We start from the raw sequence: 25,511 nt of genomic DNA on the forward strand, positions 1-25,511 counted from the left end.
CTCTTAAATGCCCAAAACATAAATGAAATATTTACCTAAAATAGGTGTTATACAATACCTCTAGACGAAAGTCTCTCTCTAGCGGGAATACTATGTAACCGCAATCACCAAAGATGAATGTTCAAATTGATAGGAACCCAATTGTTCCACCGGATCTCCATCCCCCCTAAAACGCATCCCACTATCCAAAAAAGCTCTAACATAAGAGGCAAAAAAGTAGTCATACACATCAAAAAGTGCCCTTGCGTCCGAATGATATCAATTAGCCGCCTCCTTCATCCTTCAGTGTCTTGCACATCTTTGATTTTTGAAACTAAGCAACATTTAACAACAATTGAACACATATTTTTGGATAGCGAAGGAATAACATGAAAACAATATGGAGAACCTGCGATTGAAGGATATGGTTGTATAGAAATCGATTTCAAAAAGGATTTCATGAATTGATTAAAGAAAAAATTTTCATGAATCGATTAAAAGCATCAAACATCTAATCCTCACCAAAAGAATCATCCGATCTTCACCAATTTAAGAAAAACGATTTTAGAACTTATTGGCACTAGCTAGGTGGAGGTCGACGAACATACCAACACCATTCTAATTTCATCTATAAAACATACATAGATAAGTACCAACATTAGTTTTCAATTGATTTCAGAAAAAGGGAGAAAAAAGTACCTGATAGGCGGAGGCTGGTGGACATTAGTGTTGGCGATAGGCAGAGGCCGACACCCTGCTTCAGGCGTTAGCGGTATGACAAGAGGGAGGAGTAGCTTTAAAGTATGTGTGGAAGAAGGAAAGGAAGAACAAAGCCAAACGATGAGGCACTTTTTTTAGGGCATAAAAGTCTTTTTTTTGGGCAACCACATTTCAAGCATGAACCGAGTCATGAGGAGGGTCAATGATTGCTGACCGAGTCAGTTATCAAACAAGCTGACCAGACCGAGTTAGTGAAAAATGCTGACCGGACCCAGTCAACTATGTATCAAACACACTCTTAGTCATGTATAACAAATGTAGCATGAAGTAACATAAAATAAATAGATAAAAGGCTAAATATATAAATATTCATAAAGATGAAGGACTAAAAATAACTTCTCTTCTCAAACTTGTTTATTTTATCATCGTTGACTATGTGATTTGGAAGTAAATTAAAATACACGAAGTAGAGAAAAAGAGTGGAACCCTTGTGCAGATCGAACGCGGAAACAACATCCGAGCAATTGCCGTTACATCCAATCACTCAGCCGGCGATCCCGATGCGGCCCTCCGTCCGATCACCGTCGTCCTGGTCCGTCATTGCAGCACTCTTCGCATCCTTTCTTTTCATCTTATCGCCGGTGTTCGCCTCCGAGTATGATCACAAGGTTAACTAACGCCTCAACCCCAAAATCTATATTTCGACCATGAGTTTTCGATCTTCTTGATCTTTGATTTAAAATGTCATGGTTTTGCGATTAATTGTTAGATATGCTAACCACATTTGGTTTATTTTGTGGGGAAATCTAGCTCCGGAAATGAGATTTGAATTGGGTTAGGGTTTAGATCTCTCACAAAATTTGCTTTTCTTTGTCTCTGTTTCTGCCAATTACGGCAATATGTTATCTCTGATCATGAATGGTCTTGGAGTAGGAGATAGTAGCTGTAAGTTAATGTGAAACCTGATCTGTGATCATGGTAATACCAAAGATAATGCCATCATTTTACAGGGCTACTAAGTACTAACTATGTGGACTGAAGGGTAAACTAATGCAAAATTTAACTTGACATATAGTTTGATTAGAGCTGTGACAAACTAGCCAATAGCGACCCAAAATTCCCCTTATAGAACAAAATTTGTGAAAACTTGCAAGGGAGTCAATAACACTCATGGTGAGAAGTTGGGACAACCTAAAGTAAAAAGTGTTGCATTTCAGTGCTTCTACCATATCATGACTGATATCTTGAATAAATAGGACCAATATTAATGCTTGTGTTTTTTCAGATCCAATTACTTTGTTCATGGCTTTGCTTTGATATCTTTATTGCTTACTTATGCAGTATCAACCAGATGACAAAGTCACCCTTTGGGTGAATAAAGTTGGACCTTACAATAATCCACAAGAAACATACAATTTCTACAGTCTTCCATTTTGTCACCTACCTGGACATGCTGCACACAAGTGGGGTGGTTTGGGTGAAGTATTGGGTGGAAATGAGCTTATTGATAGCCAAATGGATGTCAAGTTCCAAAGTATGTTTTTCCTTTATATATTCTTGTATGATTATAGTTCAAAACACTTATCTAACATATGTTATCTCTAACAGAGAATGTGGAAAAGACTACTGTTTGCAAGCTGGAACTCGATGAACCAAAAGCCATGCAATTTAAACAGGCTATTGAGAATAGCTACTGGTTTGAACTATTCATGGGTATGCATTGTTATTGTCATAAAGTACAAAAAACAGATACTTTTCACATCTGTTTCTTCTAATCCTATTTTCTCTTTTTCATTGCTGCATGGAATCAAACTCAGATGATCTGCCACTGTGGGGTATGCATTTACAATCTCTCGTGAATCTATATTTTCGTGTCTTTTTCGCCTTTTTTTATTTATTTAACATCTTAATGGTATAATAGGTTTTGTGGGTGAGGTGCATTCTGATAGGAACACTGATAACAAGCATATGTTATTTACACATATGAATATCACTTTACAATACAACAAAGATCAGGTTTGCAAGATCTCATTTTTATGTTAACTGATGTAATGGGTTTTCCGATTATTTGCCTTATACCATGAATGATTTCCAATTATTGCAGATTATCCATGTTAATCTGACTCAAGAAAGCCCAAAACCATTGGAAGTTGGTAGAACCCTAGACATGACATATTCAGTCAAATGGACTGAAACTAATATCACATTTGCTCGTCGGTTTGATGTTTACCTTGATTACCATTTCTTCGAGCATCAGGTAACTTCTAGAAATAGCAAGAAATAGCAACATACTTTCGTTGACTTATATATTATAGCCTCCTACTTTTATATAAGTTTCTTGTTTCTCTTTAGGGTTAAATGCAAGAAATATCAATGTCTTCATAGTTTCATAACTTTAATTATCTATGTATTATAGCATTATTCTTTATTCTTATTACATCATTGGGGCTATAATGTAATGTTTGTTGGATCTGATGATGCAGATTCATTGGTTCTCCATATTCAATTCATTTATGATGGTTATCTTTCTCACTGGGCTTGTTTCAATGATCCTAATGCGAACTCTTAGAAACGACTATGCCAAATATGCAAGAGAAGATGATGATCTAGAAACTCTGGTAATGAAACTATATACAGCAACTAGTTTCATTTTTAATAATCCACTCCTGAATTTATTAATTTTACTTTTTTCAGGAAAGAGACGTGAGTGAAGAATCTGGTTGGAAACTTGTTCATGGAGATGTTTTCCGACCACCTCGTAATTTGGTTTTGCTGTCGGCGGTTGTCGGGACAGGCGCCCAGCTGGCACTTTTGATTCTTCTTGTCATCATATTTGCGATTATTGGAATGTTGTATATCGGGTATGTTATATGTAACATAAATTATGAAAGTCTAAATGACCATTTTATCCTTACATTTAAAAAAGCAAGTTTCATAATATTCATCAATTGTAAGTTTTTAACATGAATGAAGTTGGGAGGAAAAAAGAAGAAAGGAAATTCTTTTTGAAGGGTTAGTGTCTTAATACATTAATGTAGGTTTCTTTTTTGGCTTAACCCTTTAAGTCATTCTGTCCAGATTTATTCAAAAAGAAACAAACATGTATAGCTGCGTGGATTAAGTGTGTAAACCCTTAAGCTCATTAAGTAAAAAAAAAAAAGAAACAACCCCTCAATCTGATAAACTATATATGGGTGTTTCTTATTTGCCTTCAATTGTTTCCTTCCATATTTTCTCAAATATCCTCTAAAACATTATTTATCAGGGAGAAAAAAATAATGGAAGTTTGGTTATTTGTTTTGTAGGAGAGGAGCAATTGTAACAACATTTATAGTTTGCTATGCTTTCACATCTTTTATATCTGGCTATGTGAGTGGGGGGATGTACTCACGCAATGGTGGTATGTACTCTATTTAATTTTGATATATTCTTCTTATTATTATTTTTAAATTCCCGATTATGACTTTTTTTTTTCAGGGAAAACATGGATAAAGTCGATGATCTTGACAGCATCACTTTTCCCATTTTTGTGCTTTGGGATCGGTTTCATTCTGAACACAGTTGCCATATTGTATGGGTCTCTAGCAGCTATACCATTTGGGACAATGGTGGTGGTTTTGGTGATTTGGGGTTTTATTTCTTTCCCACTTGCCCTTCTTGGAACAGTTGTTGGAAGGAATTGGAGTGGGGCCCCCAACAACCCTTGTCGTGTGAAGACAATCCCACGCCCAATTCCCGAGAAGAAATGGTATCTCACACCTTCTGTGGTTTCATTAATGGGTGGATTGCTGCCTTTTGGTAGTATTTTCATTGAGATGTACTTTGTCTTCACATCCTTTTGGAATTACAAGGTATTCTTGTCATTTCTCACTACTAAATCCTTAAATGAATAATTAATAGTAATGATTTGTTTGAAACTTTGAATTGACATGACAGGTGTACTATGTGTATGGATTTATGCTACTTGTTTTCCTGATATTGATTATAGTGACTGTTTGTGTGACGATTGTTGGAACATATTTTTTGCTGAATGCGGAGAATTATTACTGGCAATGGACTTCCTTCTTCTCAGCAGCATCCACGGCTATTTACGTGTACTTGTATTCCATATATTACTATTATGTCAAGACCAAAATGTCTGGATTCTTCCAGACCAGCTTCTATTTTGGATACACCGCCATGTTCTGCCTCGGTTTAGGAATTCTATGTGGTACATCTCTCTCTCTCTCTCTCTGTTTTTTTTGGGTATTTTAGACAGAACAGAACAGGTTGTACTGTGTTTGACATGTATTGGACTTGGATTGTACTCATAGACAAAAGCTGCAGCTTTTTGTCCCATCCAAAAAGGTGGGATAGGGACTAGGGGTTCTTGTGCAAAAAGACAAAAATGCCCTCTTTATCCTCATTGGATTCTGACTGATGTTAGTGGGATGGGGACTAGAAAGCTGTCTATTACTCTATTTCTTGTCCTGTACAAAAAGACAAAAATGCCCTCCCCTCCCCACCTCTTTCTCATCCTCATAAATAAATAAATAGCCCTAGAAAACTTGTCTAGTCCTGCCTCGTACGACTTAATATATCTTTGAGTAAACTGCAAAAATGGTCTCTCCCTGTGATATATGCATTTTTCTTTGGCTAGAGTCCAAAAAGGAATCTTTTTGCTAAAATGATCCTTATGGCATGGTTTGTTGTGCTTTTGGTCCCTCATTTGAGATTCCATTCCAAATGAGTTTTTTTAACAAGTCAACGGAAGAGGACACAAAAACTCATAGTTTAATAACAATAATCATAATAGAATAAATATATTAAATAGAGGTCAAAGTAGTCATTTTTCTGTAGATTTAATGGACTAATACAAGTCAAAGGACCAAAAGCAGAACAAAACCCTGCCATAAGGACCATTTTTGCAGTTTACTCCATCTTAATGTTAAAAAAACTTGATGTTTTTTTTTTTTTTTTTTTTTTTTTTAAATTAATTTTCAGGAGCTGTGGGACATTTGGGATCAAACATGTTTGTTAGAAGGATCTACCGAAACATCAAGTGCGATTAAGTCTAAGTCATTGTTAGGAAGAAGTAAGAACACAAACACGACCCAAAGTGGGACCCATGACCTGGTTCTTGACAAGGGTTGGGGAGTGATTAGTAGTATACTTAACTCTTTAAGGATAGGGGGAGGCTTGATCATTTTTTCTTTTCTTTCCATGGAGTGTAGAAGAAGAAAGGTAGATTATCCAAAAAAAAAAAAAAAACTATTTTTTGTTCCACATTCGTAAATTTTTCGTATTCTCTTTTACATTACTTTGTGTTTGATTAATACCATGAAGAAGGAAGTGATGGGGGAGGTGGGGGTACATTTTTTGTGGTGGTGTAGTGTGCAAAATGAAAGACAATGTTGTTAATTTGTTATATACATGTTCTATTGTATTTTTAATTCATTGTGTTTAATTTGGTCTTTTCATTTTCTTTACTTATATCATCCTGGTCCTATGGGCCCCAGTTGTCACGTATGACCTGGCAGATGACTGTTTGTGGGAGAGCTTTTTGATGTCATATAATGGATACATCATCAATCTAAAAAGTTTAATGAACACCAGCTTTTTCATATACTTTCTTGTATAAGTAGGTAACATATAATTTGTTGAATATATATCAGATCCACCACTTTGATTGAAAAAACTTCTATTGAAGAACGTGCTCATTATTAAGCAATCTTAAAAAAGCTTTTAGTAAAAAAGCTCCCACAGCAGGGAGAGTTTTTCATAGCTTTTTCGAAGTATAAAAAGCTTTGAAAAACTATTATTGTAGATTTTAGTAGGACAAAAATTGCAAAAGTTTTTGTCCTATCCAAAAAAAGTGGAAGAAGATGGGGCATGTTGCAACCTCTTGAGTGTGAAAAAGACTTGAATGTCTTTGTTTTCTGGTTCAAGGCAAAACAAAACAGCAAGCACGGTGTTTAGCAAGAAAAAAATAGTGAATGTGATGAGTATAACAAGCAATATATATTCGTAGACATAATATGCATGTAACAAAAGTAAACATGACTTATTTCATCATTTTTTTTAAGCATTGACTTTTTGACCATGGAAGTCTCAAAATTGTCCTTATTAGCCACTAAAGTTGTAATTATGTTAATTAGGTCATTGAAGTCATGATTTTGTCACCAGTTAACCACTTGAGAGCATGTTTCAATCGTTTTTCCGGTTGACACTCGCCACATGCTTATGATGTGGCTCCTACATGCTCTAAATAAAAAGATTTGATGAAAATGACCATTAAACAATTTTGTTATCATTTGGAAACCAATTTGTTGAATATGTGATCGTCTTCCAATACCTTGTGGAGATACAGACCACGTGTTTGATGAAATCCATCCACGTGTGTTCTTATCCGCTGGTTGGTACACATACGTTATTAGAGATGAAGGGATGATACATGTGATTACACATGTTTTTGTGGTTGCTGTGACAAGTAACAAAGACCATCAGTTGGTACATATTGCACACATGTTTTAGAGATGATAACATAAAAAGAAATATATTAAGATAACATAAGGGGTACACAAACCACATGTTCAAAAGTTGGTAACATAAGGGAAGGGGTACACAACACATTACAATTTTGTAACAAAAAGATTTATGTTTTTCAACAAAAAAAACTCTTGATCCTTCTTTTCATTAAAGAAGCTTCTAATAACATCTTCCATGGACCTCCTAAGAGCATGGTCACTAGCATTTTCTTTTATAAGATAAAAAAACGCCAAATCCCTTACTCGAGTAGCATGAGCCCCTTACAAACCCTCAAACACTTTGTCCCTGCTTTCTTCGTTTGTAGAAATGGAAGTTACTTGATTTTTCTACATTGATTTGCTTTTATTGGATTTCTTTATTTCCTCTGTAGAAAACATCCCAATTTTAGTAATGTACTCTTCATGGGTTAGCTTTGGCTTGTTATTCTTGGAGGTGCACACAGAGGATGAAAAAAACATTGCGAGATACAACAAATGTGTTTGTGTTAATAACACTATGAATGTGATCATATTATATATACAAGAGCTAAAACAATCATTAAAAGGTCGCAGATAGAAAGTCGAACTTGACTAGGTATTTGACCATATTGTATATATAGAAGATTTAAAACAATCATTAAATTGAAAAACTATATAGACTATATAGACTATGTATGTATGTTATAATGACAATATTCCAGTAAATTGCAAAACATTAATAAACCCTAGGTGTCACTAAATGTCTTTTTAGGGTAAGTATGCCATAATGACCATCTTTTCTTTATCTATAAACAACCAAGATTATAAGTCATTAACCCCATTCTAAGATAAAAACACTTAAACCCCACATTCCTACAAACAACCATGCCAACTACAATGCGTGACAAATACGATCTCATTCAACTAATAAGGCAAGACATATTCAAGGATATTGAGAGAAACAAAATGGTTAATGTTGGTGATTTTATTGTCACCAGACATTTTGTGTAATTGAAACTAACACGTGAGCTAAGTGGCTTATTATTTGTATTCTATGTTATATGTTTGGTGAATGCGAAGTGCATGCATATATAAGGTCAAATTATAAGTCGGTACGACGGAATGACACGAGTCAAGGGGTCCATACCAGATCCAAAGGGTAGAGTCTGTGGTGGTGTCTAGTGGGTAGTTATGGTAAGATTGACAAATCTCGTCAGTTTTGAAAACCATTGATTATGTTATTAATTCGTGATTTATTAAAATAATTTAAAAGATAGAAACCCTAATCTCTCAAAGTGTAAATACAGCTTCTCTATTGAGCCTCCATCAGAAGCTTCTCATCTCTCCTTGAACAAACTCAGAGTTCTTTGGCAATTTGACTTACATTTATATGCAGTGGCGAGTCTAAAAGATAAAATCACATGGCTCACTATTTAAGTGATACCGATAGAAATAAAAGAGTAAAAAGCGGGCCGATTTGTATAAGCAAAAAGTGATTTAAAATTATTACAATTGTACCTGACGATGTCTTATAAATTGATATATTTTCACAAGTATATCACTACTAACCGCAAAGAAATAAAAAAACTAGTACAAATGCAAAAAACGTTAAAAAAAAGAATAAATAAATAAAACTAATTATCACTTATAAAGTGTCACTTATTTCAAACATTTAAAACCAAGTAATTAGCTATCAATTGCAAAGACAATATAATGCCTCTACAAGGATTTAAAGCTATGCAGTTTTCTAGTTTCTTCATCATTCATTTTATTATCCTTGATTCAACAAACATTCTATAATGTTCAGTTATTATACTGTAATAACTGAACATTTTTTTTTTCTATTTGATATGCCTGACCCTGCAATTTGTTCATTACATCACAAAGCTTTTTGTAACGACATTCGATATCGATATAATAGTGGTTTATCAATTATCATTATCATACTACAGTTTTTTGATTTCACAAACACTAAAACGAAATCCATAATAGATTTTTGATTTCACAAACAAAATCTAAATTAAGCTAAATATTTAAAGTTGTAGTGGGCTATTTTTAAGTTATCAAATCATTTAGCTAGGTCACTCAAAATATAAAAGGTAGGTCCTAACTATTTTTTTTTTCTATATAAGTTATTGTAATCTTTTTGAATTTAGGTTACCTACCTTTGCAATGAATATACTCGTCACTATTTATATGTTCAGATTCGTGAGTGTCATTTTGGATTATTCTAGACTGGATTTCCTTAAGCCGGACATAAGATGAAAATATCAGTTAGGAAAGTGACCTTAGATGATCCATAAGGATAAAGGATAAGGAATCTAGTTCTCCACCCTCACCCTACTAATATTCCCCCACCAATTATGTCAATGTTTAAGCAAACCCATGACATTGTTTGAAGAGAAGGGAGAAATAGACGAATAGTTGTCTGGATTGCCTCATAGCACTCAAAATATGATTTATCAATTGTATATCACTTGGAGCAAAGATAAATATGTGGAGAAGCTTCAAGCTTGAGTGAATGTCATCATCGAGCTTCATCAAAAGGTGTGGATGAACTGATTGACAGCCTCATGGCTTTGTGAAAGAATTGATTAAGGGGCTGTTTGTTTTTTGTGTGAAGATCTGCGCAACCACTTTTGTCTGCGCCGCGCAGACAACGCGCAGACATATGCCCTCGCAGATTGTTTGTTTTTTGGAAGTGTGCAGATCAAAAAACGTCTGCGCGAGGTCTTCCTGGCGCAGACATGGGCCACTGTCTTCAAAGGTCTTCAGACCTCATTTTAACCTAAACAAAAAAAAAACATGGGCCACCGTGCAGTTTTTTTTTTGTTAAAAATGTATTTTTAATGTTTATGACATGAAATTAAGTTTAAAAAATCAATTTATTTTAACATCTCGCAGACGTTAAAAACAAACAGTCTTTTTATTGCAGACTGCAGACATTTGATCCACCTCTTCTGCCACAGAGGTTTGCAGATGTGGTTCGCAGACTGCAGACATTTTGACTTAAAAAAAAAACAACCAGGGCCTAAGTGAAGTTTATGTTTTGTTTAGAACCTTTTTGGTAAGGACATGATGTGTCAAGCTTGATAGGGACGTGTAGTTTTTCTTTTGAATCGTATATAATATAATCATTACTTCTATCATTCTTTTATGCTTGAACTATCTATCGACTAAATACACATGAAAGATACCTAGACGAGTGGAAGAGGAGACGTGAGGAAAATCAAATTTGTCTTCTAGGAGCCACATCACAGCCATGTGGCTAGTGGCAACCTAGCAACCGGTTGAAACCTACTCAAGTGGCTAAAAGGTGACAAAATCATGACTACAATGGCCTATTTAACACTTTTATAATCTCCATTTCTTCTTTTTTTATGTATCTGAGATGAAATTAGGGTTGCTGAAGAGGATTTTTGATACATGTTTGTGGTTATGAAGTAAATATTGTTTATTAGTAATGATAACAACATTTAAAGGAAATATTTCACCTCTAAAGTATGAAATATTGGATATAATGTCAACTCGAGTTAGGGTTTATGCCAACACCAATGTCTTAAATATCCAATTGAAGAACTTAAACTTTCATGTCCTACGAAGCAAATCTTGAAGAGTTTCAACTTCAACTTCAACTTCATGCTCTTCAATGCCCTGATTTGGCGGTGCATGTCTAATCGTATCAGACAAATATTCAGACATCCTGAACGAAAGCTCTTGCTCCGGTGGGTGGTTGGCATCGCCGGAGCTCCGGTTATCCTCCATCTGAGTAAGTGTTCCGGTGGATGATGACTGAGATAAAGTCCCTGAAGCCACTGTAATTACTTCATCACCTTCATCAATGGTTGACCCAAGTGAACATGTTGACCTTGTAGCAACTGAGTGAAGTGTTTTTGATCTTTCTTTTACTCTTTTACACCAACTGTGAAGTGATTCGCGAACACTTTCTGCTATTAATGCTTTCTTACACTTTGAACCCATCTGAAAGAAAAATCAAAATGAGGGAACAATGTAACAAAAAACTTAAAATTTCTTGATGATTTTATCATTTTATAATATGAACCTGTGTAACAATGACATTCAAAGGCACTGTGCTATAGCTACACCAAAACTGGACAAGAACCCTGTAATCATGACAATGTAACCAGAAAAATAAAGATGTGATTAGAAATAATTATAACATTTTACATTTTGAACCTTTATTATGTTTTTCTTATTAAAACATTATGCTATGAGAAATCTACTCAATTATAGCAGTGAAAATTGCTTTGTATCTGGATGACATTGCTATAATTGGGAAGATTTCTCAAAGTACAATGTTGTAATAAGAAGAAACAAAAGTCTGATGCTATAATAAACAAAAGTGGTGAAAGATGAAAAATTTTGTCATTTTTAGGACATGATCTTCAAATTTGTAAAGAGAAACATACCCACAAGTCAGCCTAATAACTATCATCGTGTGATTCTTCATGAAACATGATCTTTGTTTGAATCCCCACTGCAAAAGGTGATTGTTTTATAGAACAACTCACGAGCAATCTTATTTATTTTTTAGGAAAAAACGATAAAATTTCATTAAATGTTGATGCATGAAGAGGGTTTACTTACCACAGACCAGATGAATGTTGCCATCTCAAATGCATTCTGCATTTGGGCAATGTAAAAATTCAGAATCATGGAAACATGATGAGGGGGAGGAGGGTATTAATGTCTTTTGGAAACATGTGAAGAAGTAATAAAAAATTCACCTGAAAGGAGATAAATTGTATCAAACGTAACAATATTTCTGGTTTACCAAACCAAAAAAGCTCATCACTTGGCTTCACTTGAGCTACTCTTGCAGATGGGCCCCTTGTCTCCACTATTTCAAGAGCTAATAAGGAGACAACATGTTGAAGTTTTGTCCCCACCAACAACACAAGCTTTCAACCAAAAAAACATTAAAAAAAAAACATTAAGTATTACAAGATTTGTTAGTCAATTGAAAAGAAAACACATAGACTTACAATGGCAGGGACAAAAGAAAGCCAGAAGTAAATATTAAGACCTACAATACCCCAAAATCAATCAAAAACAGGTTGGAAATTATGTAAAATTTACTTTCAAATGTGAATAAAAAGTTTACCATGAATGTTGATGAAGATGCATAGTATGGCATAAGCCCAAAGTGGCCAACTGAAAAATGATAATGGATAACGAACATTATTTATAACTCAAGAATGTGAGATAACTATGGTTTATATAAGTTTTAAGAACGAAAAGGAAATTTATACCTAATTCCCACAATTTCATAAAATTCATCTTCCATGCTTCGTACCATGTAGTTGTGGAAATTATAAGAAAGTGGCAATTTGTGAGTCTGAATACACAACACAGAAAGATAGTAAGATGTATCTTTTTGACTTATGGGCTCAATGCAAGAAATAGAAACATAAGGTTCATTTGTTTGTTTATCATAGCATTCTTCTTTCATTTCTTATTATTACCTCATTGTACATTGAATTTCTTTCTACTTATTAAGGCATTATACTTCGAAAAATCTACACAATTATAGAATTTTACTTTGTATTTGGATGATGTTGCTATAACTTGGTAGATTTTTCAAAGTATAATGTTGTTACGAGGATGAAATGAAATTAAAATGATATAATAAACAAATCAATGAAATTACATTCCTGTTTCTTGCATTTAACTTGTGACTTAATGCAGAAAGAATGACTTAATGGAAATAAGAAAGAAACAGAGCCAAAGTCAAATACCCACGGTGATGAAACCCAACCGCAAAGCCGCATAATCCGACTTTTGCATTGGACTTTTGAATTGTCTTAGAAAGCATAACTGTAATAACAAACAACAACACATAAAAACACTTAGTGATTCAATTTGAAAAGAAAAATTCATCTAATTGCATGATCTTGAAATTGAAACGTGTCACAAATGTGTTGGATAATCCATACCATCCAAATAAGAATCCGGCTCTTGCTCCATGGATGTGTTGCATGATGTTTAATGAAAGTGACTTGGCGCCTCATCACCTTTATCTTCCTCACTATAAACATACACCAAAACAAATAAGCAAACAAAGTGTTGTACCCATTAAGTCTTTTTTTTCTTAGAGTAGAAATAAACCGTCTCAACGAGACTAAATGACCATTTTATCCTTATTACATTCCAAAAATCAAATTTCACAATATTCATGTATAGTTGTCCAATTTAAGTATTATAATCCTTAAGCCTATTAAGTCAGAAAGAAACAACCTCTCAATACATATGGATTTTTTTAGAAAGAACAACTAAAAATAGAATGTTAGAGAAATGAAATTTTCCCCATTAAGTCCTAACTTTTCTAAATATTATTTATCAAGCATGAACTGTAGAAGAAAACCTTGCAAGTTTTCGGCTGCCAATAGGCTTGCTTGATATTCCCATTTCCTCCAGCTGTATATCTGCATATAAAACATGCCCATGAACAACTTCTATGGGGCTATTTTCGATGATGAGGATGAGGAGGGCATTTATGTCTTTTACACAGACAAAACACCAATCTCAGTCCAATGCATGCCAAATGCAGTAGATAGATAATATACCCTAATCATGGCCAAACCAACAGACACACAACTATATAAAACATGAGTGATCCCAAGAACAAACAAGAATCTGTGAAGTTGCTCAAGACCTTCATAAGAAACAAACGGTTCTCTCCCCTACAAAATAAAAATCAAAATATGTTCACTAACTTTACCTTCATAAATCATAACAATGAGGAAATGAGGCACAGTTTTTTTACCTCACCACACTGATGAAAATGAGTATTAAGCCCTTCTGGAGGTGTATCAGACTCGTTTGAAAAGGAAGTGAATCTTGAGAAAATTACAATTTTATCCATCTCAAAATCTTCTTTGGAGCAAAGGAAGAATTTACTACTAAAGAGTGAGGAATCCACACAAATCTGTGAAATCACCCTTGCCCATTGCCCCAATAACAAAGATATGAGTCCAAGAAGCATAAGTTCTGTATCAAAATTAAAGATTTTTATACAAGATTATTCAAGCATCATCAGACATATCTTAAATGCAATATTTTTTGCTTTTTCAATCCAAAGATGATCCCTCAAAACATGATTTGCTCAACCCAAGATGAAATCACATTAATATACATAACAAATAAACACAAATTGAACTTGAAATTATAAAACATAACTATTTATGACTAACCTTCTTTGATCTTTTCTAAAGAAGCTAACAGCGCCTTTCTCCTTGTCTTCTGCAACCACTGCATACCACGAATCTCACAAATCATTCAAATTTTCAACAGAAAATCTAAACTAAAAATGGAAAAACTCAAAAATTACCCTCCCAAATCTGTAAATCGATCTTTGAACCAACAAGCAAGCAAAAACCATGAACGTAATAGTTGTAGCAACAGCCCATGTTGGTGTTTCAGCTAAAGATCTCCCATGCCTGATAAGTTCTTCCTCCATTTTCACTTTCTTGCATCAAAAAGAAACTTTTCCCCTCACTCTCTCAAGAAAGACGATAACTTTCAGAGTATTTTCAAGTGGGGTTTCTCTCGAAATGCTGCGCATTTCGCGGTTTAACGTGGGTGTTATTTAAATAATAAGAAACCGATCTTGGAATCTTTTGAAACAGAGGGAGAGTGATCTCTCTCTTTCTTTAGAACTTGCATTTGATGTACACAAATTATCGTAAAGTTTAGGCTGTATGTGTATGTGCGCATTGTGGGGTGTAATTTGTTGGGTTTATTAATGGAGAAAAATACGTTTCGAACTCCAACTGCATTGGAAGTGATGAGCTCACATTTGCTCTTGTTCCTTCAAAACCTACCTGCCCACATGCCATTAAACTTGTATATCAAAAGAAAACAAACACAATTTAATGCGTAAGACTTAGAAATATAATTTTATTTTATTTATTATTTATTTTTGTATATATGATTACGTTCGAATTATATACAAATTTTATAATTTTGTTTTGTGGGTCTTCTCTGTCTTTCTCATGGAAGGTTACGTGCGAGAATCTTACGGTGGTTTGTGTTTTGAAGTGGATATGCATGTGCAGATCCACCCCCCTGGATTCTCTGCCCTGCCTTTTACAAGTAGTAGCACCCATTTGTGTTGTTTAATTTTATGAAAAGTAGGGAAAGCAAAAGTTTGCGTAAAAAAAAAGTTTTGACTCAGAGTATCACTGTTAAAACTCCTGAAAAGAAAGTTATTATTTAACTACTGATCATTTTAAATTTTAAAAAAGAAAAAACTTGTTTAACAAATAAATATCTGATCTTGACAAATTCGATTTTAAAGTCTGAACTTTTGGTCATTTTGATCGTTTCGCCCCCTCTCTACCCGGATGCTCTGGTTCCTATCAAGTATCAACGTACCATCCTCCATAGCCTAAGTGTAGATAAAATAATTCGATTTAGCCATTAAATTTTTTATCATGTTAAATTAGATCCCGAACTCTAAAAATGTAATTTCTTTTAATAAAAGTAAACTTAGTTTTGTGGTTATATATAGGGGTGCAAACGAGTCAAGCTACTCGTGAGCTACTCGGGATCGGATCGCTAAAAGCTCGACTCGAAACCGATTTTAAACGAGCCCGAGCCGAGTTCGAGCTTAATATTAAGCTCGTTTATTAAACGAGCTCGAGCTCGAGCCTATGTCACTAAGCTCGATTAGGCTCGCGAGCCTAAACAAGTCTTTATATAATATAATTTCATATTTTTTATATATTAAAATATTTGTGGATTAGGAATTTAGGGTATTAGTAAACGAGTTTCTTAACGAGCTCGAGCCGAGCATAAATTTATTTAGGCAAGTCAGACAAAAAACAAGCCAAGCTCGAGCTCGAGCCTCTTAGAACTTAAACGAGCCCGAGCCGAGCTTGGCCAGGCTCGGGCTTGGCTCGGCTCGTTTGCACCCCTAGTTATATATATATATATATATATATATATATATATATATATATATATATATATATATATATATATATATATATATATATAATTTTTAAGTAAAAACTAAACTTGTTTTTAAATTTTTTTCATCATTATTATTATTTTCGTTTTATTTTTCATCAATTTGATAACCTTTTAAAAAAACTGTAAAAATATATAAATATATTAGAGTATATTAAAGTTTTGGCTTTTGAGTTTGGTCGTATATGATTTTTTTTTTTTAATTCAATTAAAGTAATATCACTATTTCTCCCAATTTTATATTTTTCTTTTCTAAAAGTATGATTTTTTTTTGGAAAAGAACAAACCGTTATAAAAACTTCAATAAAAGACCATATATATATATATATATATATATATATATATATATATATATATATATATATATATATATATATATATATATATATATATATATATAGAGAGAGAGAGAGAGAGAGAGAGAGAGAGAGAGAGAGAGAGAGAGAGAGAGAGAGAGAGAGAGAGAGAGAGAGAGAGAGAGAGAGAAGAAAATTATAAATATAAACATACGGATGATTTTATTCAATCTTAACTAATTTTTAGACTTGATATAAGGAAATGTTAAGTATGATCCAAATATAGGTTTTTAAATTCTTAAAAAGTGCATGTACTCACAAAATTCAGTTATATTTTTTCTTTAAAATTAAATTACATATTAAATTTTCTGTAACAACTAATTTTGACAACCATTATAAATTGTTTGTGATAGATTTATGATAAATAGATTTACGTATAAATGATTATTTAATTTATTATTTTCGGTATAAACTTAATGTCAACATGAATAAATATATAGAACGAAATTTAGAGTTCAATTTTTAATGAAAATTACATTTAAAAAAAAATAAATAAAAAAACATAAAATACTTAAAAGAGAGTTTAGTTTTCTTTTTACAAAAAATAAAGTTCACAGTTTAATTTAGCATGATCAGAAGTTTAGTGGCTAACGAGTCGTTTTACCCCCACTTAGGCCACATAGGCAGGGAAATCGGCTACTTGGATGCATGAGGTTGGAACGGCCAAAATGAACAAAAGTTCATACTTTAGGTTTTAATTTAACATGATTAGATGTTTAGTGGCTAAATCGAGTTAAAATCTAGAGTTTAATGGTCATTTGAATCAAAACAAAAATATTTTAATTTTATTTTTACATATTTACCAAATATGTAAAAGATTTAAATTGCTTCTTAAACGTCCCAAATCACTACTTAAGTTATTTTTAAAAGAAATATATATTATGTAAAGCACTTTTTTTTTTGTCCATTATACTTCTTTTTTTTACAGGTTGAAGGTGACGTGTTCATTTATTTATATGACGTTGGCGTGACAATAGTGTCATTGCCATATCTTAGAACGTTGTTTTGAGATAGATTTTTTTTCAATGCTTCATTACTTTTACCATATTCCACATCATTCATCTTACATCTACATGCCACACCATTCATTTAGACCTTAGGTTGGCGGGTTTGATCATCACGCCACCCCTCAGCCACCCTCTTCCACCTCAACACCATCTTCACACTACAACATGAGGGTGTGGTCATCACAATAAGAGAAAATGGAGGAGGAGAGAAGAAGAGATGAGAGAAAAAGAAGCAGTCGTGGTCAGTTGTAAAGGGGTCATGATGCTCGACTTCACCTCAGCGTCATGGTTGAGAGGGGCAGTGTTTACACCGTGATGATGTTCTATCTTAACATCACGCCATAGACGTGTCGCTTACACCCTGTAACCTTATGGCCATCTCAATGCTCCATTATCCATTAAAAGTTCAAAACCAACTAACTAGACCATCAACCACCAAGATATGATTCACAACCACCATTTAACACTCACATAATTTTATGAGTTATTTTTACTTAAAAGGTTTATTTATGTATAATTACATACAATTAGTAACAATCACAAGCTTATGGTGTAGCTTGACCAATTCCAAAGGCATGACGATGAATATAATCAAGAACCCCACAAAATTTACAAGGTATGACAATAGCCTTGTAATATGATGTTTCAAGAAATTGTGATGTTTTTTTAAACAAAATCCCATTAAAACTTTGATAAGTGTTGGAGGGATTAATATCTAAATTAAGTAACAACTAATTATATCACTGTAATTATTAACTTTATGAAAAAAAAATGAAAAGGTAAGTTCACTGTTAAAGACACAAAAAAACAAATTGGACGACAATGGCGAAATGAGATGGAATAAAATACGTCCCTTGAAATGTGAATATCTTCTTTTGGCGTCTTTGTTTAAATCGACTTCCTTTCATAATGAACTTTGTCGAGAAGGCATTGATATTCCTATGGTTCTTTGTCTTGAGTGTTCGTTGCAGTCAGAATATTTACTTCACTTATTTGGTTAATGTGATCGTTGTGAGGACTTGGAATGCCATATTTAGTATGTTGGAGCTTTCTTTCACTATGCATTTGGGTGTTTTAGATGTTGGACTCTACATATGCCCTTGGTTAAGAAGAATGCATTGATTACTATTATGATGGCGACATATTGGGTGCTTTGAGAGTTGGTTTTCTATTTTATTGTTGATTATTAGTTTATACCTTTGGTTTTGATGGGTATTATGCAAAACATTTAACCCTATGTGTGCATGCAACCCTATAAAAGTTGATCTATGTTTTCTCTAATTTAACATATAACTTGAACAACAAAATAGAAAAACCCTAGCTACTAGCATATATTCAAAATACACAAAATAAGGGTTAAAGTAATTATACCTTGATTGTTATGTAGTAATAACAATCCAAATACTTGTGTTGAAGCCTTGAGAGCAAACGTCACAAATGTCACGCCTCTAGTGGTTCACACCCAACACTAGCAATAGAGAATGATTGAGAAGGAGGAGAGAGGCTTCAAATTTTTTGCTAGCTCTTCAAGAGAATCAGTGGCCAAAAATTAGAGGGTTTAGGTTGTTTATATAGTGCAGTCAGGAAACCCTAGATAAACTCTAATTCAAGAAATTCTCAAATCGTGCAGTTATCTACCTTCATGTTTATCTACCAAAGACCATTCTAGAACTCCTTAATCTCCAAGAAACTGTCCATGCCTTCATGGAGGGTTTTAGATTGCCTCTTGCTCAACTATTGAACAATTGCACTTCAGTTCCTACACTTGTAATTAATTCTTTTAATCCTAAAACTAATTCCAATTAATTTCTAATTAAAAATTAATTAAATATTATTATTTCTAATTAATGTATTATTTTCATAATATATTAATAAATCATTTATTTCAATTTATTAATCAAATAATAAATCAACCTCTTTCTCCAAAATCATCATGTCTGGTTGCTAGTCTTGAGGGCAACCCAAAAAAACTGTGCTACTATCAATTTAAGTATATACCTAATTGGAACCAAAAGGTTAATGTTAGTTGAATTTTTTTGGCTTCAAATCCCCTTGAACACCTTGTAAATGTGTGCTAGCTCCTTGCTATTTTTTGATTTTTAATATATAACCATTTAGTCGTTCAAAAAAAGAGGAAAAAGTTAATTAGTTATGGGTTTTTTATGCCTAAGTTGACAAGAAAATAGCATAGGATGAAAAGAAAAAAAATCGTAAAGTATGGAAAGAAAGAAGATTTAGGTCGTGCTTGTTGAGAACGACACTTTTTTGTTTTCAGGTAGGCTTTGATAAACGATAAACCCTAATTAATGTATGGATAACTTATGTTATGTTCATGTGAATGGTTGGGCATTAATTATACAACATATTTCAACAAAACCACATGGAAATTAGGACTATGAATCCAATTGTTTTATTAAAGGGTTAATGTCATAATATAACATCATAGTTGTCGGGTTTTTAAACATTTTCTTCATTATCTATTTTTAGTTTGTGACAATTCATTGAACTTTAAATATTATCTAATAGATACACCGTGATATTTTCTTCAAAATATATCATGATTTGTTTTCCCGATTTAACAGGTAAAACAGATGGTGTGGCATATATGATCCATCATCGTCCATATGGTTTTCTTTTATTTTCTAAAATGAAATAATATTATCTAATCTTATCGTTTATTTATATTTATAATGTTATTAGTTAATAAATCAATCTCTTGAATGAATTTGTTCATCACTTCTTATGAGATGTGATTTTCACATAACACAAACACTCACATGTTCATTCATAAGAAGAACAACACTTTGTCTTCTCCTACACATATGATATGTCGGAACCAATAAATCGAAAACTTCCATGGATACATTGAAGATTCCATGTTGGGTAAGGACAACGAAGTTTAGAGGATGATCGTTGACGGTATGATATTAAGTTTTTTGTTTCTAGGTTTAGGTTTCTATTAGAGAGGTGTTTGAGATTGAGTTTGAAAAATGATTATTGACTTATTAGTTTTCCAAAAAAAAAAAAAAAAACCTTACAAAATATGTTTGAAAGATAGAAAATGTTTTTGAAAACAACTTTTTAACACCATCAAAAAGACTTTTTAAAAAAAATCCGAACACTTTTTTTTAAATGGTTTATCAACTTATAGCATATTCCCACCACATAATCTAATCCAAACATATTTTTAAAACTTGTTTTTATCACCAAATAAGCTAATAAACACTTTTATCAAAAAGTGCTTATTGAGTTAAATAGTCTCAAAAATCTCTATAAAATCTTTGTATAAATCTAGTGGAAACTCTATAAACGAACATTAAGCATCACCAACACCCAAGATATCATTCAAACTCAAAAGTCGATAACATAATCAACAAAAAAAAACGAAAACATGGTTATGGTGATGGATGATATGCATAATTTAGACCATTTCACATTTATGCAATGGATTTTTCCCATGAGAACAACCAACATCAACTTCATTGAGAAGATTATTAGTCTTATTACAAAGAGATTTCATGATTAAGTAAACAAGTCTATGATGACAACAACTATCCACCCAACACCAAATGGGAAACTGAAACTTTTTATATCATTTCCCCCAAATTTCCACCTCCGGTGAGTTCCTAATCAGAAAAATTTTACGATTTCCAAAGGGAACATCTACCAGGCGCATGTAAGATTATGCTATTTTTTTTTATCATAAACACAAACACAAACACAAACCCCAAAAGCCAAATCAAGCCACTGAAATTAGAAAATAATTATTTTTATTTTTTAGATACGTGGCGGCTGTTGGTGGCTAGAAACAGGGTTGTTATGAACAGAAGTAGAGTCGGTATTTTTCAAAGAAAGGTTTGCAAATTGGGAATCAAGTCTTTCCCGACTAGCGGTTCTCCGGTGGTGGCTTTGTGGTGGTTGTGGTTGTTGTTGGTGGTGATACAAGGCCCGTAGTCTTCCGAGCTCTCTCTCCAAAACTTCATGCTCCACTAAAAAAATAAATCATTTTTAGTTTTCGTATATGGAAATTTTCAACATAAAAAGTTAAATAAGTTAATCTTGAAATGGAATGGAAAATGGAAATGGAATGAGTCATTACATTCCATGGTCATGATTTTATATCGTTAAATTTAACGATTTAAAAAGTTCATAATTGTAGTTATTTTACTCTTTAACAAGATAGTTGGTTACCCAAATTAGCAAAAATGAGATAAGTGGAAACTGATGCATATAGAAACTTACAACACTTAATAAGTTGCTCTTGAGCCAAATTCTCCAATCGTTGTTTCAGTGCCTTATTCTCCATGCTCAAAATAAGACTTTGCTGGTTTAAGAATTCCAGCTCAGCTGACACCTCAGATCCATCTGCCTGAAATCACAGCATCCACAAGAATAAAGAATCCTTCAAAAGTTTTTTCCTTTTTTTTTTCTCGAATCCTAATCTTAATCTTACCTGTAAAGCCTGTACATTCCTTTCCAGCTCAGCAATATACTGAAGCTTCCTCACCCGTGATCTTTGAGCAAACTGCCTGCATCCAATAGATGATAAATTTCCACAAACTTTATAAAAGTTTCAACAGCATAAACAGATATAACCATATCCTTACTGTTTGGCACGTTTTGTATCAGTTTCTGAAGAATCTTTTCTTTCATGGTTTGCATCTTCAGATGAATCATGTGGGCCTGATTCACCTCCATCTTGTTTTTCCCTAATTGATGAAACAATCCCACGAATCTCATTTGAAGCACCCAATGATACCGATCTTTGAAGACCATTTTGTGGTGAAGGTGAATCCCATGCCCTTGACTTAGGATTCATATTCATCAAAGGATTATTTGGGACACTTCTAGCATCTTTATAAAAATCAAAATCGTGGGACCCCCATGAAGGAACAGAAGTTAAGTTTCTTATCTTGTGTTCATCTTTTACACCGTATTCTACATTAACAGAATTGGCTGCTTCCAGATATGTAAAAGAGTCACTTGATGAACGTCTATGGCCTCTTTGGACAGGTGTTTCTGGTTCATTAAGAAGCTCATCAAGCCAAGAAGGTTGTTCTTCAATTAGAAGGCTTTCAGATGAAGCACGTTGATGATGTGAATTGATATCTCTGTACTTTGGTATTCCTTTTGGTCCAATTGCAGGATTTGAGATGTAATCAGAATATGATGGAGGAGTGGTTGGAAATGGACATTTAGGGGGGAGTAAAGAGTGTCTTCCATTGTACACCATGTTTCTTGTTGTTGATGGACCTTTAGAGTTTGCCATATCCAAATCACAAACCCTGCAAAAGCATAAAACAAATGGAGTCTGGTTAATTTTCATAATTACTGTCTAATTCCAGACGATTTTGCTACTTCAAGATTTCAAATAGAAGAACAGTTATAACTATGGATAACCCTAATAAGCTGTACCACCAGCTGAACATGAAACCAATAGTACAATCTGGAGCAGCTTCAAGATTTCAAACTTAGTCAAAGGCAAACACTCATACAATAATCAAAACCGGCTACAAGAATCTTTGTCACAACAAAACGACAATTCGAATCTATTTACAATCATAAGATTCAACCCCTTCGTGAAATCTTACCCCGAGGCTATGTATGGTCTTCTTCTCCGATAATCAAATTAAACTATCTAAAAACTCGAATTTCGATAACTAATCCATCGTTTATATTTTCTGAATAGACTGGGTGATCTCCGAGCTCGAACTAAGGAAGAAAGTAAGAAACAGGTATTTCGAGAGAAATTAAACTGAGTTTTACCTTTAATTTACGCAGTGAAGATCTTGAAATGCAATGTGATTTACATCGAAACAGAGATTGAGAAAGGAATCGAAGTGCTGGTCCTTCTCGCTGCTTCTAGTTTTCCATTTTTAGGGTTTTCTTCATCTTGGAAGATCACTTTTTGCCCCCCGTTTTTGCGTTGTGCTGTCTTTCGAATCTTTTCAATTGTCGTTGACGTGGCTTGGGTTGTTTATAGATGATTAAGTTCCTCACTTTTAATCTCGTGTGATTGTGGTTTGGTCATACATCGATTTTTAGATTTTTCTAAATAAAAATTAAATATCTTCTACATTTCTTTTCATGCATCATCCTACATTTCTTTCTCTACATCATCCTATAACATGTTTCACATATATAAATATGTTAAAATATTATTAGTTTCATTTTTAATTATTCATGTATCATTTAAGATTGATAGGAAGAAAATATAAAAGAATATTTTATTTCTATTAGGTCTACCGACTTAAAATACGAGCGCCATTACTAATTTAGATTTATTCGAATTTTTTTTTCAGTGATACCCTTACTAAAACGTTCTGCGTCCGTCACTAATTAGAGTAGTTTCAAAATTGTGAAAACGTGGATTTTAGTTATATTTCTTAGGTATATAATAAGTATAACACAAATATATAAAGTAACTTTGAAGCGAATTAGTGTCTAAAATGCTAGAAAACATTGAACTATGACTACAACATAATTGAGACAGACTTAAAATAATATTTTTATGGTCAAAGAAAATATAAAACGATTTTGTAGCGAGTTAGAGAGTGTTTGGGATTACTTTTTGATGTTAAAAAATCCTTTTTGTAAAAGGACTTTTTGGCTAGTGACTTTTTCTAAAAGATAGTTTTTAAAATGTGTTTGTATTTGTTTTTATGGTAAAAGTCATCTTTTCATGTTAAAAAGTCTCAAAAGTCACAAAAAGATGAGATTTTATGACTTTTGAAATACTAATTTTTCCTCCTACACAAAAAGTTATTTTAAAAGATCTTTTGCATTACACAAACATCTATTAGCCATTTTTTAACTTTTTGGAAAAGTTAAAAGACAAAAGTTGTTTTAAAGGCAATCTTAAACACCCCCTTATCAACTTAGGGTTAAAGGTGAATTCCCGCTTATTTATTGACTTCTTTTTAATCAAATAAAATTAAAAAATATATAGATAAGAAGATTAATGTATTTTTATAAATATTAAATAGGTAATATATACTGTTTGTATTACTAAAAGATAATATGGTGTCAACACATTATGAAAAACCGCACTGTTCCACAAATAACTTGTTTTTACAAAATAAAAAACTTGCACCATAAAAAATCAGTACGATTTTAATTATATGGTTACAATTTTAATGTAAAAAATAACCATTTCAAATACTATTTGTTTGGTTTTTAGCTACCAGATCATTAGTTTGTGGATTTATGGACATCAAATCATATACTCGGCTACACTAAAATAATAGAGAAAATTATCAAAATAGCCAAATTTCCTAATGACTTGTTTTCACTTGGGTGACTCGGCGAGTCTGGTCACTTTTCCCCCTAAGACGTCTTCTGGAAATGGTTTTGGTTGAGTGGTAGGAACACTCAGCCTGCTAGGGGTTTGTTTTGGACTTGGAAATCATAGGACTCGGCGAGTGTATGAACAAACTCGGCGAGTCCAAGGCAATGTCCCAACTTCATGGGGAACTCGGCGAGTCAGAGGCTAGACCCATTCATTCGGATGGAGATGAACTCGGCGAGTTCAAGAAAGAACTCGGCGAGTCGGTTGAAGATAGTCAAAAGGTGTTGTTGAAGATGAACTCGTCGAGCTCTTGCTAGACCCGACGAGTAAGGACGAGATTATGGCAGTAAGTGGACAAGGGGACTCGGCGAGTTGGTGGACCAACTCGGCGAGTCGAGTCAATCAGAAGTTGACTTTGACCAGGGTTTGACCTTGACTTTTACTTGGATTTGGGTTGACCCTTGTAAGGGTTATGAGTATGTAATAGTAATTGAGAAAGATCGTTATGTAGGGATTAAGGAGTAGATACGAGTTGATTTCCGTGCCGAGGATTGTGCAGATACTACACGACATCGATGTGAGTTACCTTCCAGTAAAAGTGGGTTTAAGACACTAAGGCCGGCCCACTAGTAGTTGATTATAGTTGAAATGATTGTCTTTGTGATATTATCTGGTTTACTAC

The 25,511-nt window shown here is 33.4% G+C and overlaps 3 protein-coding genes across 3 annotated transcripts; 1 reads left to right on the plus strand and 2 right to left on the minus strand.

Annotated features, from left to right (window-relative positions):
• Positions 1-1,148: 1,148 nt before the first annotated feature.
• LOC111888233 (transmembrane 9 superfamily member 1) lies at positions 1,149-6,131 on the plus strand. Its single transcript, XM_023884363.2, has 12 exons — positions 1,149-1,367; positions 2,041-2,233; positions 2,308-2,412; positions 2,517-2,534; positions 2,621-2,715; positions 2,804-2,956; positions 3,183-3,317; positions 3,394-3,560; positions 4,005-4,099; positions 4,177-4,550; positions 4,636-4,909; positions 5,683-6,131. Exons 1-12 carry the CDS (start codon positions 1,260-1,262, stop codon positions 5,748-5,750), a joined length of 1,785 nt encoding a protein of 594 aa, XP_023740131.1. The 5' UTR covers positions 1,149-1,259; the 3' UTR covers positions 5,751-6,131.
• Positions 6,132-10,587: 4,456 nt separating this feature from the next.
• On the minus strand, positions 10,588-19,041 carry LOC111888246 (MLO-like protein 4). Its single transcript, XM_023884374.3, has 16 exons — positions 18,913-19,041; positions 14,536-15,028; positions 14,399-14,456; positions 13,972-14,195; positions 13,772-13,888; positions 13,570-13,630; positions 13,142-13,233; positions 12,948-13,022; positions 12,458-12,543; positions 12,310-12,359; positions 12,191-12,231; positions 11,933-12,106; positions 11,793-11,828; positions 11,615-11,682; positions 11,248-11,308; positions 10,588-11,165 (listed from the first exon to the last, which is right to left on the minus strand). Exons 2-16 carry the CDS (start codon positions 14,662-14,664, stop codon positions 10,773-10,775), a joined length of 1,665 nt encoding a protein of 554 aa, XP_023740142.1. The 5' UTR covers positions 14,665-15,028; positions 18,913-19,041; the 3' UTR covers positions 10,588-10,772.
• Positions 19,042-20,990: 1,949 nt separating this feature from the next.
• On the minus strand, positions 20,991-23,513 carry LOC111888237 (uncharacterized protein At4g06598). The gene is made up of 5 exons (XM_023884367.3): positions 23,308-23,513; positions 22,149-22,826; positions 21,995-22,070; positions 21,784-21,910; positions 20,991-21,530 (listed from the first exon to the last, which is right to left on the minus strand). The coding sequence occupies exons 2-5, from the start codon at positions 22,808-22,810 to the stop codon at positions 21,319-21,321; spliced, it is 1,077 nt and encodes a 358-aa protein (XP_023740135.1). The 5' UTR covers positions 22,811-22,826; positions 23,308-23,513; the 3' UTR covers positions 20,991-21,318.
• Between the last annotated feature and the right edge of the window lie 1,998 nt (positions 23,514-25,511).

This window comes from Lactuca sativa, chromosome 9, assembly GCF_002870075.4.
Source record: "Lactuca sativa cultivar Salinas chromosome 9, Lsat_Salinas_v11, whole genome shotgun sequence".
NCBI classification, from domain to species: Eukaryota; Viridiplantae; Streptophyta; class Magnoliopsida; order Asterales; family Asteraceae; genus Lactuca; species Lactuca sativa.

Excerpts from the sequence above, each read along its gene's own strand:
- LOC111888246 (XM_023884374.3), bottom strand. The coding sequence starts at position 14,664 with ATGGAGGAAGAACTTATCAGGCATGGGAGATCTTTAGCTGAAACACCA. Across the intron at positions 12,544-12,947 it reads TGCGGTTGGGTTTCATCACC|ACTCACAAATTGCCACTTTC; the intron begins GTGGGTATTTGA and ends TTGTGTATTCAG. Across the intron at positions 12,360-12,457 it reads TATGAAATTGTGGGAATTAG|TTGGCCACTTTGGGCTTATG; the intron begins GTATAAATTTCC and ends ATCATTTTTCAG.
- LOC111888237 (XM_023884367.3), bottom strand. The coding sequence starts at position 22,810 with ATGGCAAACTCTAAAGGTCCATCAACAACAAGAAACATGGTGTACAAT. Across the intron at positions 21,911-21,994 it reads GGAATGTACAGGCTTTACAG|GCAGATGGATCTGAGGTGTC; the intron begins GTAAGATTAAGA and ends CTGTGATTTCAG. Across the intron at positions 21,531-21,783 it reads AGAGCAACTTATTAAGTGTT|TGGAGCATGAAGTTTTGGAG; the intron begins GTAAGTTTCTAT and ends TTATTTTTTTAG.
- LOC111888233 (XM_023884363.2), top strand. The coding sequence starts at position 1,260 with ATGCGGCCCTCCGTCCGATCACCGTCGTCCTGGTCCGTCATTGCAGCA. Across the intron at positions 2,234-2,307 it reads AATGGATGTCAAGTTCCAAA|AGAATGTGGAAAAGACTACT; the intron begins GTATGTTTTTCC and ends TATCTCTAACAG. Across the intron at positions 2,716-2,803 it reads TACAATACAACAAAGATCAG|ATTATCCATGTTAATCTGAC; the intron begins GTTTGCAAGATC and ends CAATTATTGCAG.